The following is an 18,984-nucleotide window of genomic DNA, read 5'->3' as shown; positions in this document are numbered from 1 at the left end:
CAAAATCCATTTTCTTTGCTTTTTTGCCATGAAGTAATCTTCATTGACTTCCTTTACCCATTTTAAGATACCACTGTTTGCCTTCCAGGGACTTTGCACTCTTGCCCCAACCTTGCTCCGTTATTAATCTCCTGTCAGAGATCAGGAATATTTGCAAACCTCCCTTCTTTTTCTTCCTAAAGAAGTACTCAGGTCCCAAATAGCAAACCTTTCCTCCTTTCCCCTTGGCACTCACTATATGCTCTCAAGTTTTTTTTCCTACCACATCTGTAGATACTAACTACAAATACCCACACATTTATAAGGTATTGAAATTTCATGATACCTTATGAACACAATATGAAATTTCATTTCATAATGTGGAGTCTCCTTCTCTGGAGATCTTCAAGGCCCGCCTGGATGCAACCCCTCTAACATGCTCTAGGTGACCCTGCTGAGCAGGGAGGTTGGACTAGACGATCTCCAGAGATCCCTTCCAACCTTACTGATTCTATGATTCTATGAAATAAATTGTACTGTCACGGTAGTGAAAGGACCAGACAAGAAAATTAGGCTTATTAAAATAAATGTTGGGTAAGGTCCATTTGATTTCTTGTCATTCACCTTGCTACATACAAAGGGATTGCCTCCAAAACTTAGCTATTTTTAACCCCCAATATTGTCCAAATGAGCTCTTTCAATTCTAAAACATTCTAAGAAGGTAAGTATACACATGCTAGTATAAGAAAGGAGGAAGGCAGAAAAAAAACCACTGCAGTTTAGCCATTTAATTACAAATTTCAGAGATAAAATATTTAAGTACAGATAAGATTGTCTGGACAGGTCATTTTCGCCCGCCTTTAAAAAGAGGGGGTTGGGAAAGGATAAAAAGCTACTGTAAAGATAAAGACACTTATAAGTTTTACAGCTTTGCCTCTTTTCAAAAACCATATATTATAATCTTTGCTCTATAAAACTGTCTAGCTGCCTCTTAAATCTCATTTATGTTGTTTCCTTTGATATCATTACTTGGTAACTCATTTTCCACTTTGTCAGCAAGTTGCTTTGTTTCTCCTTATTTCTGAATTGCAGGCAGACTTCTGAATATCTTAATAATCAGAAATAATTTGCTTTTGCTCATCTTGTTCTAAACTGTCTTCATTTTCATTATCATGTCATAGTATTTTCTTAGTAGAGTTCATTTTCAGGTAGATTTCTTTAGATAACTTCGTAACCTAGAGACATTCAGGATATTGCCCTCCCCAGGAAAAAGGTGACCAGAAGCAAACAGGATTACTTTAGACTTTCTGGTACCAGCACTATCACTTTCAGGGAGATTTAACATACACATTATTAAAGTTTTTGCCCTTAATAAACACACATTTGTGTAATTCAATAAATTTGTCATATAAAGCAATCATGTTTGGGTCAGAAGCATGCAGCCTGTAACTCCCTAAGATCTTTTTTCTTTTTGGAGAATTCTATGAAGCACGTTTGCATGCTAATAATAGTAAAAAATGTCTGTTCTAATACACTCACACTTATTGTGTGAATATTCATACATGTCATACACATGTGCTATATTATCCAAAATGGTCTCAGTTCAGCAAAGCACTTCCACATATATTTCACTGACAACAGATGTCCCTTCCCTGAACTATGGAGGAGCTAAAAGAACTCCAGCAAAGATCTAGTGTTAATTATAACTTTACCTAACAAAGATATCAAAGAACTCAGAACAGTCAAGACACATAGTCACAGCATGTACGGATTTTTTCTGTGCAAGAAATATGTTTGTGGCAAAGGCCATTTTCAGTAAGTTTTAGATTCTAATCATGTGTTTTATCTCAAGGTATGTTATTTCACAAAAATGCAATTCATTACAACGCTTAGTTTTCTTACCTTCTTCAGCATCTGTGATTTGTTTACCGCTGATAAATGTAGCTGACTGTACCCTTTCACCTACAATTACATTGCTGCTTTTAAGTGCTTTCACTGTTTGATTGACCTATAGGAAACCACAGAATGAAATGTCTGTATCAGTGTTGTTAGGCACATGTTAATGCAGTGACAAAGCTCTTGTAATTTTGTTTCAAGCCTATAAAACACTCAAGTTATGGACTGTGGTGAAATTTAATATACATTTGTAATGACTAGCATATGAGCTCAAAAACTCCAAAGAAACTAGCATGTCTTTGAACATGTTGCTTTGGCAACACAGTACCAGTTTTGCAGCACCCTAAGATGAGCTGAGCAATTCAGACGCAACAGCCATGATTACACAGGTGAGAAATACACCTGTTAGGAGAGCAGAGAATGCTTGTGTTCAGGTGGATTGCAAAGGCAGTCCTGACAGCAATCTAAGTTTCAGGACACTAAATGGCACTGTTATACTGGATCTGACTCAGAAATCATTGTCAGAACAAGGAATTTTCAACAACACAAACACGTACCTGTTCAAACATTCACATCGCATTCACTGAAAAAGAAGATATCTCAATGCCTCAACTGGATTCTAGAATTGTTTTTGTCCCTTATCACAGCCATGTAGTATTTTTAACAGCCCATAAAAGGCAGTAACAGGAAAGAAAAGTAGTAATATTTTTCCAGAGCTCCATCATTATGGCAGAAAGTAGAACAGATTTTGTGCTTGGGTTGACTAATTGAAATGAGAAGGCTTCCTCGTATCACATGATGCACACAGTCTTTTCCTACATAGACCCATCACAGTGTGTGTGTGTGTGTGTGTGCGTGTGTGTGTGTGTGTAACATGAGATTCATCTTCTTTATGTCAAAGTATAGACTACACTAAGCTTAGCTATAGTACCAGTTTATTTTCAGCATACTGTACTAGCTTCTTTTACAGTGTGACGGCATCAAGATAGTAGCAACCGTAACAGTACCAATCTGGGAGATACTGCTGAGACTTCATGAGGGAACACATTTATAGCACAAAACCAAAGTATATCTATTCAGCTTTACTGCACAGTAGAATTCAGAAGCTGTGAGGGGGAACAGTTGGAGCCTCCCTCTAGCCCATCTATGAAGTGGATGAAGCCCTTCATCTTGTGTAAAGCATACAGAATACAGTTATAGATAACTTCAGCTCCTTCCTCTGCCCCCACCTATCCTCCATGATTCCCTTGTACGCCAGCACCACTAAAAAGAGGACTGTAGCAAACTTAGCACTTCCATAATACTTCATCACATTCCCAAGTTCAACAGCTTTAATGCAGTGTCTGTTCTTGGATGAAACAAGGACCTTGAACTGAGGCATGCTACATGAGTCAAATACAGATATGGACAAGTTAATGAACATTTTCATTTTGAACAAAAAGCAAATTTTAAAGGAAAAGAAAATCACAATACCTTTTTCTTCAACCACTTTAATGTCTTCTCTTGACTGTATTTGTGAAATTTCTGACTGCCAATCTCTGAGACAAACCAATAAGAGGAAGAAAAATAATGAGTGATTAAGTTTGCATTTTCAATATATTTAAAAGCTTGTAAGATGCAGATATAGCATGGAAGTTAATTTGTGACTTGTACCTCTTTCATGTCAGGGTAATAAGTTTCAAAAATATTGAAAAATGGAAAAATAAACAGACTGAGCTCATATTTGCAAGTTTCAACAACTTGATAATTCTCTAACTAGGCTCTAATACATCAAAGCATATATTTTAATCATATGTATGTAACCCTAGACTGCATAGAGTAAGACTCTTCTCAAGCTTTTGTAGTCCGTAGCATAGTCTTTACTGCCCTGTATCACCAGACTGCTCATTTTAACTATCCCGTTTGTAACATAAAATGCTGGGTCCATGCCTGCTTCTCCTTCCCCCCCCCCCAAAAAAAAAGCCTTAAATCTTTATGAATTCCAGCACTTAGTAACGGGGCCAAGAGAAAGATGGTTAGTGAAGATAAACCACCTGTCCTTTCAATAATCCCTTTTCCTATCAATTCCCTCCTCTCACTTCACAGGTTAACTACAGCAAAGCATTTACTTCCATCCCCATATTACATACTTTAATATAATGTCAAAAGAAAACCCAGAACTCAAAATAGTGAAACACACTCCTTGTGGGAGGAAGTATATAATTCATTTATGATTTATTGAGCAATGTAAATTAACTTGATGATATAAGAATTTCAGAAAGTGGTTCCCCTGTGATAACTAGGGTACCACAAACATTCACTATTCACATATGATCAGTTATCTGGAGGTATGTGAGCTCAGGATGCTGAGGCAAAGAGGAGAAAAAACTACAGAGGCTCACAGAAATTTCATGATAAAAATTACTGAGTATTAATTTACAGCTACATTTCTGAAATGGAATGAAATGCCTAATAAGATTACACAGGAGATTTCAGAGTCCACTGTGTTTCAGTCTTGTTCTTCAACGGGTATTCAGTAAGTTTTAATCTCCTGTATACCATTCCCATAGACACCTACATCTGTTTCATGTCATTTACTGATCCAATTTCATATTCTAGCACTGGGTTCATGGAGTTTCTTTCTTCCCCTTTGCAAACAATCAACAACATATTATTTATGATTTCCTTCTTTGGGGTTTATTTTGGCTCTTTCAAATTGCTTACAAATATCTAACTATTATGTGTTCTTTGTTTCTGCATGGCAGGGGGGTTTAAGAGGTTGGGGAAAGCTGCACACAAGATAAAGTGAAAAGCAAAAATTCTTCAGAGCAAAAAAGGAAAAAAAAACACTAATAAGCTTTGCTTCATGAAGCTGATGAGTTGCAGGTAAAGTAATTAGTTGTGACATAGCCGGCTGCAGCCTTTAGGACTTAAACATTTCTAAATGGTTCTAAAAGAAAAGAAGCAGGGAAAATGGGGGAGAGACTCTGGATACGTGAACCTGCTTCTCAAAGAGCTAACATGGTTTAGGTCCAAGTACAGTGAGTACGATTCCTAGATTCCTCTCTTATCTGAGAAAGTTCGAGGAAGGGACATCCTCCTGCCACCATCCCCCAAACCGTGCTGAAAAGTAATTCTAGTCCAGATTCCCAGGCAGACTCCCCCACAACAGCATGATTCAGAGTGACTCAATTAGGGAAAGGAAATGCAGAACTGTGAAGCCATTTTCATTAAAATATGTGAAAAATAATTATGCCAAACCCTTCAGAGATCACTTTGTTTGAAAATATTTTGTGTGCTTGACAGTTTTGACTATTAAACTCTAGAAACTGACAATATTTGAGACCTCTGAAGAATTAAAGTGAGTTATGAAAGTCACAAACTGCTGACAAAAGGATTCAATATTGGAACGTGGATTTAACATGTGATGCACATTTGATATTGGTGAGAGTTAGCGACTATGTTTGATAATATGAGTATATATTGGAAAGTCTTTTGTTCCCTAATGTGTCTGGTGCCTATAAAACTGGTCTGAGACATCTGGAAAGATTGCGTTTGAGAAATACAGATGGAATATAAGTGGTTCTACAATTAAATAATATGTTCAGCGATCGGGTAATCGCTATGTAGACTTGGAAGTTTCCCTGATGTATTGTTGAGCAAACTGCCTAAAGCACATTTTAACATCCATTTTCTCAGTGTTTTCCATAACTCAGAAACTCTTATGGCCCCTTTTTTCCTACCTTCTGGGAATACAAGCTTGGCAATATTACTTAGTTATTCTAATCAGGTAAGTTTTCTTGGCTCTTCATGTTAATCACATCAGACAAGATCATAGCACAGATTTGCCTTGCAAAATGAAACAAAGAGTAATGCTCTGGAACTGGAGTTCATCACCCTTTTCTTAAACCTTCTCTGTTCTACTCGCTACCCTGTGTTTGAATTTATTAGCAAACAACCTGCCTCACCCAGATTTAGCTAGCTGGAACACACCCTTTCCCCAACTACTAAAGCAGGTAAATGGGAATTTTATCCAGCAAAATGAATGTTCATTATTCTTCACCACAGAGGCCAGAGAAGGTGGACTTTCTGCTAATCCAGTATGTGTAAACTCCATGTGCTCCAGGGTAAGAATTTGTTATACAGATGTTAAATGCCTTGAGATTAAATTAAGAAATTTACGTTGTTAGGTTCTGCCAAACAGATCAGAGCTGCAGACAACTCAATACCACAGACACTTCTTACCCTAAGACTGTATGCCTTAAACAAGAAAGGCTACAAAGCAGACAACAGGTCATAAAGCTAGAAAAGGACAAGCATTCTTAAAAAGAGTACATTAGTCATAATACTGATATTTTTACAGGTAATTACAGACATGAGAATACCAAAGAGAGAGAAACAGATTGAAGAGAAGGGTGAAGCAAGCTCCAACGAGGTTGTTGCATAACAATACTCTTGGTGTTCTAAAATATTTTAAAAATTCTGCTGATACTTTCAACCCAAACCAAACCCAAATAAGACAAAAAGCAGCAGGTACATGTTCAGGGACATCCAAGAATATCATGTACAGTCAGCGTGTGTATGTGCCTGCAGTATTAATGTCAATATCAATTTTTATATTTATTATATATATTTATGTATATCTATATTATATATTTTTAATACATAACAGGAAGTGAAAATAATTTATTGAATGGCAAATATCAGTGATTGAAAAGACAATCCAAGCTTACAGGCATACACAATAAGTTATTTAAAAAAAACAAAACAAAAATCAAAACCAAGAGGTAAGGCATTTTCAATTGTCTAATGGAGTGCACTTTCACAGGACGCTCCAGTGGATAACAACTGCAAATCCGATTTCCAGAATGAGGTTAGAACAGGATGTAAGATCTTTTCTAAGGCAAAGACTGTTTTTTTTTTTTTAATTTTCCTTTGCTGTTAAGAGGAAGACATAAATATCGCCCAAAGACAGCACAGTTGTTCACAGGAAGTGCCCCTCCAAAAGAAAAAAGAAATTCCTGGCCTTGTCCTATATTTCTATTTGAGCTTCTCAACTGGACTTCTTGAACTGGTGAGTGGAACACTAGTACCCCCACTCTTATCCTTAGCTCCCAAGGCAGTATCAGCGAGTTGTAGGGGACAGCCATTGCTTACAACTTTACTATCAGTTTTTATTGGAAGCATTTAGCACTTCCTGGAAAGGCAAAAGCAGAAAGTAACTGCAACTGAGATGTATCTGTCTCAGACAAGCCTTCTCAAAAGTCATAACTCACCGTAAGAAAAGGGTTGCTTGCTCCCAGTGATACTGAACATAGCTTAATGTTTTCTGAAAGTTTTTTGGAAATCTGGAAGTATCACAGCAGCACACAATTCCAGCTATCCCAGTCCCAGCAAAAGGTAACAATTGTTTTGTTGCACAAATTTCCTACTCCACTTTTAAGATAAGATGATTATTTTCAACAGGAACACGTTCTATTCTAAATTCAATTTGATTTTTGGGGGAAGTAATTGCTTCACATTACTACATATGCACCATTTCATACAGGAAAAATTTAAATTCATGTGTCTAAATCTTTCAGGGAAAATTTACACCTCCCCCGTGTTGATGTCCTATGCATTAATGTGGTGTACCACATAGTGGTACAGTGATTTACTTCTTATCAGGGTGTTTATTCCTCCAACAACCTATCTCAGCCATTTTCCAGTTATCTGTAGAACACCTAAGCATTTCTTCTTGTAGATACCAGCGACAAGAGCTGAGTGCTTTGTGAAAGCATATTCTCTGGCTTCTAATCCATACACCTCAATCCCTTACAGCAGCTCTACACACATACGGGTCAGAGAGTTCAGTTGCTTTTCACTTGGTGGTAGAGAAGAAAAGGGAAACCCAACAGAGATTCCATGTTCTCAGACTCCTGTATCCCTTCCTGTACACAGTTAGATTTTCATTCACTATCAGGAACTCAGTACAACAGAAAGACAATCCTCTTCAAAAGACTAAATTTAAAAAGTGAAATCTTACACCTTTTGCAGGTTTGCCAAGCTGCAAAGATTATGTAATGTTGTTTTCTCTATCCTATCCTCAAAAAAAAAAAAATGCCCTCTATAGAAAAGAGTAATCTGGAAAAAGGTTGAGGGCAGAATATATACCACTTAGGTTTTCTCTCACGTACACTTGTATATCCCAAACAAGGTTCTTATTTTAAAAAAACTTTAAGTCTTTGAATACGCGTCAAATTACGCAAAGTCCACAACATCAAATTATGCCAAACTAGAAAACTGCTTGCCTTTCTCAGCAGCATATTTGCCCTTTTCCAGCTTTTGCCTACTTATTGTTTGAACACACTGCTAAAAAGGGTGAAAAAGGGCCACGTGGACAGTGGTTCACTTCTTCCATACCAGACCATCCTACCCTAAAGAAAGAATTCAGAGTTGTGCAATTTTCAGCAAAAGGCATTTCACAGCATATACAGTAAGGCCTAAGAAGCCAACCCCGACTACTTTATCATTTTTACACCACAAACCAACAAGACTGTAAGACTGCAGAACAATTTTAGAGCTACAGCAAATAATCTGAGACCCACATATTACCACTTATAATACTGCAATTAAGACTCTTACGCATAAGCTTCTACAATTACAGTACTGCTCCAACCTGGAAAAGGCAAAGTGCAACGACAACAGCAGCAGGATTCACCCTACCCAGCCACAGGAGTCTAGGTTCTATCTGTAGCCATCTGAGGGAAAGATACCGTTCAAATGGTGATTCTTCCCAGTCTGAGAAAGCTGATTAATATAGATGAATGAATCATTTTCAAGAAGTATTTCTTCTCTACCACTAAATATATAGAAAATGTCTAGATGGCTAACACAGAAGATCAAGTGAGAGGAGAGAAGGTATGCACATTATTTTTTAATCACCTAAAACGTATCTATTTTAATGAACAAAAAAATGATTCTTCTAAAGACCTGCTCAACAAGCTTAATTTGGCATCTAAAACATAGGCATACAAAGAACAAAATCAAGCTCACTCTTTGTTCTGCAAATGTAGCCCAATCAAAATGAGATAACACAAATTTAGCACTATCAACACAACTGTGTAGCATACAGCAGTATAATTTTAAAGATGCATGGAACCAGTCTTAAATCTGTCTTGCAAATAAGTGGCTTCTCCTCTCCTAGCAGACAGATCAGTTGAAGCACTTCACTTTGCACAATCTAAACTATTGCTTATATTTAATTTGTTAGTGGAACTAATAAACTCAGGCTTTTTTTTTTTTTTTTTTTTTTTTTTTTTTTACCTTTTTCTTCTGTTACATGATGTATGGACTGTTTAACATCCGCACACTTCAACAACAATGAGCAGCAAGGATACTCAGAGTCTAGCACAACTTGATCCAGTGGCTGGAACTTTCCTTTCTGAAAAAACATCAAAAGGATTCTAAAAGCATTATCATAAATAACAACAGACTAAGAGTAAGCCGTTGTTAAGCCATATATATATATAAAAATATATGTGTGTCTCTGTGTGTGTGTATATATATGCAGGCAGTAGTCATAGCTTTAAAATAAAGTATTTAGAGAAGGTCGTATTTCAAATGGTACCACATGACATATTCAGAAACTGATTACAAAGCAACTATAAATATTTATTTCAAACCAGTAAATACCTGCAAAATGCTGAACTCCTCAATTAATGCTCTTAAAAGCCCAAATTTAAAACAATATGGGGAGAAACTAATGTGAAGTACAGGGGGATTTTTTGGAAGATGACAGAAGACACAGTAGTTAGTGTGTGCCAACAGTGTTTTAGATCAAAACCTGCTGGAATAAACCCAGTGTCATAACTTCCATTCAAATTTTGCTTTTCCTTCCATAAAGATAAATCTCAAAGGAGCAGGGCAGCTTCTGGAACACAGTATTAACCTTTCACCTCTGCAAAGTCAATTCCAGTTTGGCCAGAGTATGTATATAAAGTGATTTTGGCACAACTTAAATAGCCCCACACATGACAGAACCATCAAACAAATCCTGCTGTTGCCAAATAATGCATAATCATTCAGCACAGTTTGGCACAACTGGCAGCCTTCCCCTTGGAAAGATCCTTTAGCACATCAGTACAAAGATTCGGTGAGCTCTCCATTCTGACAGAGTGCATGGTTTCAGGGATCCAAAGGTGAAATGATTTCACTGGTCAGCATTAAAAAAAGCACCTGGGTAAACTGCTTTCATTATTAATCAATCCTCCTACTAAACAGTCAGAGGCCTAATAAAAATAAGCATCCACAGTTAAATCAGGTAAAAAACAATACTAATTTTAATTTTTTCCTATGGAAGAGGTAAAGATTAAATTACAATGGCAAAAAGAAGATTGTAAGAGGCAATAACAAAGCTGCAACTCTTTTGTTACCCATAGAAAACTTACCTGCACAAGTTAGCTTATGTCTGGAAGCAATACAGCCAATATTCACCTTGTGCAGTGGTACAGAGCCTAAGCTAAGAAGCCCTGCTAGATAGAAGCCGGCTCTGCTCAGGGACACTTAGGCAACCCTGCATTACACTATCAGAACCAAAGAATGGAGCAAAGGATGATTCAAAACTACCCAGTAGGAAACGTAACATCCCTGTTAGTTCAAGCCAAGAAGCAACAGGGCTGCATTCAAGCTGGTCTCACACGAGGTATCTGGATCACAGTCCTTCAGACTTCCTTTTACTGGGGAATATGCTAATTTGTGCATGGCACTGCAGGAATATGTTTGTCCTGATATCGTACCCAGTCCAGCTCTGTGCACTTATCTAGCACCATGTCTGCCCTAGAAAACCTTCCCAGAACCAAGTACTTAGGAAGTAAAGGGCAGTACAGGACTCTTCCCATGCACAGAAAGAGCAGTAATGTTCTTCCTTTATTCAGGCTACCTCAGCACTCTATCACATAGACGGAGGAGATTTACTGTTTCCATAATTTAAGTTTGGTATAAAGCTTTCAAAGGGATGCTAAATGCAAGTAGAACATAGTATGCAGAGAAACAGCTAAACTGTTGCTGTGAAATGACTTCTCATGGGCTACCCTGAGGCAGGGACAGATCACAGAAATATAGAACACATTTGAATACACTATATCATAAAAAATTTAAAAATAATTATAGAGCAATAGATTATTATTACAAATTTCTAACAGGACTTTATTTCTTCAGCATACAAAAATTGTTTTCCTGCATTCTCTACTTGCAAACTAAAGCGGAAAATAGCAAGCAACCTCATAAGAAATGCTGTTAGAACAAAAGCTGTTAGGATGCATAAAGTGAAATTACTGCCTCCATCAAGAAAGAATCAAAGACTGACATTTACATTTTCTTTTATGCCCTTTTGTTCACAAGCACAAAATTATAATCAATAAATCAAAAGCATTGCCTATGCCTTTTGAGATACTTCTTAAATTTACATGAGGTTTTGCGATACTCACGATGAACCAATTTATTAATCATCTATCTTTTGAATACTTCATCATTACTTTGCCATTCTATGATAAACCATCTCTACAAGTACTGTTTTTAAAAAGGCAACTTCTCCTTCTAAGATCAGTCTGCCACATAAATATTTCTTCTTCCTACCCCACAGCATCCAGATCATCTTTCTTTCTTCCTCTCTTCCCCAGAATGACTCATCTACTGATGCTGCAGAATGGGCATCAATTTTTTGTACTCTGATGACTTTAAATTCAATAGTTTGGGGATAGGCTCTCACAAAAGGACAAAACAGATTCTCTGCTTCTCTTACAAGCAGAGGATTAGTATTTGTTCAGATTGCAAGATGATTCCTTGAACATACCTTCTGATCAAGATAAGTTGATGAAAACAAAAATACTTCTGTGGTGGATATCCCTGCTCTAAACAAAAATTAAATTTCCCATACAATGGAAGTCCTTTTTTCCTCTTTATAAAATTAAAATATCTCCTGCAGAAAATCAAGTTAGAAATAATATTTCCACCTAAGAATTCCAGCAAAAAGATAAAGCAGGCTTACCTCTTTGTCTGCCTTTATGAGGTAATAAAGTATCAGAAATAAGGGATCCATCGGTGTCACAAACAGTAGACGTCCATCTAAGTGTCAGACATGTAAAAGAAAGCTTAGCACCAAGAAGCAAAAGTATGTGGCTTAACCACTTTTTTTTTTTTTTTTTTTTGGTAAGGATGTTCTTCAGGAGGGTGGGGGTGTTTTTTTTTTTTTTTTTTTTTACATAAAATGTTTCAATAAAATAGGAAGGAAAATGGTAATCATGACTTTATATTAAAAATGTAGAGCACGCTCAGGCGTCAGCTGTGCTAAACCAAAGCATAAACTCTGCTGCAGGTTTGCTGGCTTCAAACACTCTTACTCAGTTTTGTCTTTTTCTGGACTACATTAATAATGCCAAAATTAAAGCTGCCCTCTATTGGCAGAATTGGGCATAACACACCGTTGTTTTGGTACATCGGTTCTGCTTGGTACACTCCACCCCAAATACGGGGCAAGAGATGCTATGCTGGCAGAAGACACACTTTGTTCAAAAAATAATTTCAAGATCTTGATCAGTTTGAGCTGCCTCTACCTGCTTTGCAAGGGTAAGACATATCATTTGCAAGGGGAGAATGGCCATGCAGTTTCTTAATAGGAAAGAACAAACTTAAAATAGGTCAGAAAATACAACTCAGTGAGGTCAAAATTGTGGATAAGGAAAGGTCTTGGTCTCCCAATAAAACAGACACCTCTGCCCATATGGAGTTCACTGCAGGACAGTAGTTTAGTCAGGCTTTTCATATAAATGCAGACAACTGCAAACAATGCAACATGAAGGAAGTGAACTAGTGAGATCCAGTAACTGATGACAATTTGACATTAATTAGCAAACCAGAAGCAAATAGAGATGGAGTACTTCTAGTTAACATCATTAAGACGATTGAAAAAAAAAGGAATCCTACTGTGATGGCCCTAAAACTGACAAAAACGTGGTGAAAAGAAGGTGTTTGGGCAAAGCAGGCACCCAGTCAAATATCCGTATTACTAACATGATACATGAAACATGAGGTTTCTGCAATAAAGCCATATAGACAGATTAGCTTGGAGATCCAGTTCACATTTATCCAGAAGCTAATTTCATTTCTTTTCTCTGGAGAGAACATCGAGGAGTTTTCCTATGAGAGCACAATCCTCAAGGATCCTAAATGACACCTAGGAAACAAGGCTGGAGCAGACTCTTAGACTGCCCTCTGCCATTCCCCTTTTGCAATTCTGTAGTCAAGACCTAAGCTTAAATGTGATGGCCTCCAAAAGTGGGTCTAGTGCTCAATGTGAGCTGGGTGAAACCGAAAAACATAAGGCACTGTGCATTTATGACAAACTGATACAGATCAGCATATGCAAGCAAAACAAAGGTGAGTCTTGGGCATTCAGTGGCTGGAATTTTTCACCAGCTAAGTGAGTTTGTGATCTGTCCTGGTACTGCCACGTGCAAAGTTCCTAGCCATAAGAGGATATATTCCCTGGACAAGAATCAGGCAAAGTGTGTTCTCAATCTCAATCTCAAATACACAGCCATAAGCAAAGAAAGTACCTAGACTTCTTACTCACAAAACTGAAAGTTTTGATGACAAAACTGGAAGAAAAAATCACTAGCCACTTTCCCAAAGCTCCTATGTAAATACTTTCCACTGCATCTCCACCACACAGACACTGTATGTTTATAAAGCCCTCTGCCCTTCCCTGTATGTAACTAGATAATTTGCTTTAACTGCAAACATGCAGCTTTTGTGTTTTGTTCTTCCCGTAAGCATTTCAGAAATGCAGCAGCCCTAACATTCAGGAACAACTTTTCCCCTGTATCTCTTAAAGAAAACTTAGGTGATGACTCCTTAAGGCAACCATTTCCCAAGGCCAAAAGAAGAGGTTAAAAAGGGAGGAGGAGAATACAATGCAGACATAATCGGGAACAGGGACTAAGTCTCTTGGCTCATCCCCAGATGGAGCACGGCAAAGTTCACAGACATACCACTTGCATTGCTATATGCACCTGCAAAGGATGTTTGAAAGTTAACACACACTTTGGGATATTACGATTAAAGAAGGCATACCTTCGGTGGGGTTGCTTTTTATTTATTTATTATTATAAATGGTCTTTTTCTAGTTAAAGAAAGGACAAAACAAGTATAGTTTTATCTCCTGTAGTCAAAACCTAAGCTTAAAGGTGATGGTCTCCAAAAGTGGGTCCAGTGCTCAATGTGAGCTGGGTGAAACCGAAAAACATAAGGCATTGTGCATTTATGACAAACTGATATAGATCAGCACATGCAAGCAAAATTAATACCTACTGCTTGGTCTACAGAGAGCATCAGGGAGAAACAATACTCCAGCAACATCCTTATTGATAAAGGCTTGTTACAGCTGTTATAAGCAGTTACAGAAATCTCTTGTCTCATACTCAGAAAGTCAAGCTAGGATCAGGAAATGGCTGGGACTCTATACATGAGCTCACTTCAGGCAACAAAACTCTGAAATGGCACTTCAGACAGCAGCCCCATCTAAAGATCCCAGCACTCACACAAGAGACTAGAGCAGTAAGTAAAAGCAGTAACATACATTGCAGTGCTTGGAGCTCTAACACACTGCTCTGTTCAAGTAGCTCAGGCCATCCAGCCTCTTTTCTTTTCTAGAATAAAATATATTTTACTTACATGGAGGATTGGCTGGTTTGATTGACAAGGCAAGCAAAGTACTTTATGGAATTTCAGTTTTAACACAATTGAATGACTCTCTCCTAAAAGACAAATGAACATCTGTCTAATTCAGGCTGCCAAAGGCAGTCTTTTAAAAGGAGACCACAAAGCCCAGCCCTGGTTGAGTCCAGATGGTAAACAAGCATGTCAGAAGATGGGCATGTGATGCAGCATGCTTCAACAACTAGGAGAAACACCTGTAAATTTATTATAAGAGAGAGAGAAGGTCTGAGTATGAACATTAGTTACAGTTGGGGAAAGGATACATTATATTACCCACCTTGTTGAACAGTCTGACCTATAAACCAGGAATGATATTCCTCCTGAAAAGATTTTACTTCAAACAGCTGCTGTGCACCGCTATTGAATAAGTAAAGGGTTGCTTCTCCTGTTGAAAAGAAATCTGGTTTGTGTTTGTAAGCTTTCACAAAAATCAAAAGAATACCCAATACGTTGGAAGAATGTGCCTTACACACACACACACACACACACACACAATCATACACACATTCTACATAAACTCACTACAAAGAAAGCTCAAACAAAGAAAACTATTACATACAGATGTTCATTTAGCAGCTCTATAAACCAAACTGAATTTGAATCAATAAATAAGATGTGTGAATAGTTCATCTTACAACAGAAAACCTTTGATCCAAATCCAAATCAAAATCACACAAGAAACTAGCTTTTGCCTGTACTGAAGAGGGAAGGTGGATAACCAGAAAACTTCTCCTTTCCTCATGCCAGTTTCTGAGATATCAGACTCAGGAGTAGGGGAACAAAATTCTCAAACTTTCAAGTGACAATTTGAAGTAATTTTTGTATATTAATTGAAATGGACTGCAGATGACTCAGTTTAGGGAGACAAATAAGCTGAAGAAGGAAGCTGAAGAAAGTTGCTTCAAAGTGCTCATCTGTATCTATACTTTGGAAAGAAAAGAAAAGAAAAACTTTGTTTTAGACCACTGATAGCATAGCTCTGCCATTTCACATTAGTTCTGGGGATGATGGGGATGTTGCAAATAGAATTGGCATTTTCCACATCTGAGACAGGAAGTCATCAAAACTACAGAAGGGGCCACTAAAATCTGGTGTGTTGAATCTGTTGGCTTGACTCATGTTCTCTAGGCTATCAATCTACTTTTGAGAAAAACAAAGAAAGTGGGGTAAGGCAAGAGCAACTTAGCATGGCAATCCTGCTTATAATACATAAAATGCAAGGCTGCACTGACTTGCAGATCATGGGCTGGCTCAAGAAAGTCTCAGTGCAGGCTTCTACAAGCTGATGTCAGCACTGCTGCTCTCAGTCTCTAGAGACCCCCAGATGCAGAGGAAGGCCAGCTAAAATAGGCAGACACATCTCTTCACAGAAATGACTGATGATGCTTTTTTCCCCCTTTATCCAAAAGGCTGACCAGATGTTTAACCTCACCTAAGGATATAGTTTCAATCCTCTGATCATCATTTTTCTTTTGGGGAGGGGAGGAAAGGAGGACTGAAGAGTAGATGGAAAGGGGAGCAGAGGTTTCAATCACTACCACGTGCTTCTCAGTGAAGGGTCTGACCAGCACCAGACATCAAACTATTCACAGAAGTGCTCATTGAACAATTTAAGACTCCTACCAGTGAGCACACGAGCCAAATGCGGTGGAGAGCTGGAGAATGTGGGGAAAGAGAGCATTCCTTCTGCCTAACTTCAGCTCCTTAATTTATTTTCTTATTTTAAAAGGTCTGTATCCGTTCCAAACAGTGTCACTAGACAGAAACTCCAGGGGCTGCAGAGAGAACCTAGGGCAGCTTTGCTCCCAACTTCAGGACTTCAATTAGCTGCTTAAATCAAGTGGTATGGGTATTCCCCTTCTTTTAGTTCAGCACTTTGACAAACATTTCTTGCAGGCTGAAACCCTAGTTTACAGTTTCTGTAAGGAATAGAGACTTTGCTCTTTTTACCTGTCTATAAAAAGGACCATGAGTAGTTTTATTTAATAAAGTGGTTAGCATGAATTCTATAGCATGCTGAGTCCTTCAGTGGGTATTTATGCAATATCTGGCATCAACAATTCATCTATTAAACCTAAATGTAAGGAAAAGACATTAATAGGGTGTTCTCAGTCCTTCCATTTTCAAACCCTATGCTTCTAATAGGCTACATAACTAAAGGTTTATGCAGGTCTATAAATAAGCTTCTGTGAATTCTGAAGGAACACACCCAGGCTTTCAGTCAAATCATTGTACTTTAGGTTTTCTCCAGAAATCTTTCCCAAGATCTCTGATTCTATAAGCTAAATAGAGCTCTTCTTCCATAGCAAAATGCAAATTAACATCTATGCTTTTTCAAACATAATAAATTACAAAACCAGTATAATATAGCAGGTGGAAAATATCTGTGCTATATATTTTTCCTGTAAATTCTGAGCAATCAAAAAAACAGATACCATGATGAGAATAAATTATTTCACATTCTGTATCTATTAAGTTATTCTCCTCTTTACAGAACAAGTAGCAATTATTATACTGTGATACTAAAATGTACCTGAAGACTTCTGTTACAAACATAAATTAATACAGCAGTGAATTTCAAAACAAAAACATACACCTTAATTCTATACGAAACAAATGAGCTTATGAAAAGAGAAAATAACTGTACAAACTATTTTTTAAAACAACATATGTTAATTGTAAGCTAGGTTTATTGCAAGTTTCTGTTGCTGTATTTCATGCTGCAATTATTACATTGCTCATCTAACAGTAACAAATCCTTGACAAAAAAAGGTAATTTGAATAAAGAAAGTGACTGTCAGTAGGATGGAGGGAAGGTCATTAAACTGCCAGCATTAGCTGGTCTTTCCAATGTGTTTTTAATTCAAAGTGCCTCATCATCTATTAACAAGAAAAGAGATATCACCCTTTGGACCAAGGAAAGAAGAAAATTAGATTTAAAAATAAAAAAGTCTCAGAAAACTTGGTAAGCATAATTGAATCACTTCTTCTAACCCCAATTATTTATTTTATAGCATAAATTGAACAGCTATGCTAAATTTGGATTAAAAAAAAAAAAAAAAAGCCCAGGCTCAACTCCCTACACTGAAAGTTCCCCAAAACTACTGCACCTAAAACCCAAACTTAAATTACACCTCTTTTTTGTGCTGCCAATACTCCTGATGAATAAACAGTCCAACCAATTAAAATTATAAAAGAAATCCTAAATGTTTGCACAGCATTAACTACCTGGCATCACCAGCAGTATCTTTGGCACACAGGACTTACACTATCATCATTATTTCAGCTTGCAAAATATGAATATTTTGGTGATGGAGGAAATCAGCCAGAACATTAACAGGCTCATGTCACAATTCCAAAACTTGCCTGTGCTTGGATTGCGTAGTCTTGTAAACAAAGGTTCACTGTCAGGTGTCTTAGGCAGGTCAGTAGCAGCCTCTGTTGGGAGAAGGAAAAAGTTATGAACTTGTAAATTGAGAAATATTTCATGCTCTGCTATGCTTCTCCAAGACACTCAGAATTAGCTGTATTGACACTTTCTGAAAGCACATGTATTTTCTGCTAAAAGCTATATGTAACAGCCAAAATTCATCCAAAATGACCAAGGCACCTAAATCATGATTCCAGACATCCTGGCACTCTGTTTGCCACAGGAAAGAGACATACACCTGGGGATGACTTAGATTTTGAAAACCACTCCCCCAGAAAGAGCCTCAGGTGACAGAGCTCTTAACTTTGATATCTCAGTGAAGTGACATGAACAGATGTGTAGCCCTGATTAGTCTGAAAGATGACGAAAACACTCTGGTAAATTAGATTAAGCATAGCATGTGGCATTAAAAAGCTAAAGTGCAGAAGGGAGAATATTTGTAGGAAGAAATAGTGGTCCTTTAAAGCTTGGCTTTCAGGACTCAGCCTATACGTGGGTCAGAAATTTTCTGAGTGGCTGTTATTTCTGTGAAAAATATGCATGCTTGTTTATCTGTTACGTATAATCCTGAAAAATAAAGAGTACATCTAATTCTCTCCTCAGGAAAAAGAAGCTGAGAGAGTACAGCACCTCTAGCTTAGGCCCCTGACAGTTCTCATTTCTGTATCTTAAAGAAAAAAAAAGAGTCAAATAAAAAGCAGAGCCAGAACAGTACTACTACTCTGTGAAAAAAAAAATAAAATAAGGAAACAGCTCCCATAAGAATACTGATTCAAGTCTGAAAAAGATTCTGTGAGAGTCCCCGGTTAATTATACTCTATCCAAGTTTTCTTTGTAGGGAAAGTCTAACTTACATTTATGAAAACAACTTCTCACATCTGAGTGAAGAGCAACATGACAGCATCATCTTTCTTAGCCTGTAGACTGCCAGTTCTGTTCCAATT

The 18,984-nt window shown here is 37.4% G+C and overlaps 1 protein-coding gene across 2 annotated transcripts in view; it reads right to left on the bottom strand.

Moving 5' to 3' along the window:
- Positions 1-18,984, bottom strand: part of RNASEH2B (ribonuclease H2 subunit B) — a 46,200-nt gene that overhangs the window by 15,549 nt on the left and 11,667 nt on the right. For both annotated transcript variants that reach the window (XM_062567056.1, XM_062567055.1), the window contains exons 2-7: positions 17,977-18,048; positions 14,888-14,995; positions 11,882-11,958; positions 9,160-9,277; positions 3,349-3,413; positions 1,882-1,987 (exon numbers count right to left, since the gene is read on the bottom strand). In XM_062567056.1, the coding sequence (XP_062423040.1) occupies positions 1,882-1,987; positions 3,349-3,413; positions 9,160-9,277; positions 11,882-11,958; positions 14,888-14,995; positions 17,977-18,048 (546 nt within the window). The remainder of the gene's footprint in view (positions 1-1,881; positions 1,988-3,348; positions 3,414-9,159; positions 9,278-11,881; positions 11,959-14,887; positions 14,996-17,976; positions 18,049-18,984) is intronic.

Source organism: Rhea pennata, chromosome 1 (assembly GCF_028389875.1).
Source record: "Rhea pennata isolate bPtePen1 chromosome 1, bPtePen1.pri, whole genome shotgun sequence".
NCBI lineage: Eukaryota > Metazoa > Chordata > Aves > Rheiformes > Rheidae > Rhea > Rhea pennata.
Note: the sequence above shows the minus strand (reverse complement) of the source record. Positions and strands in the feature narration are given on the sequence as shown.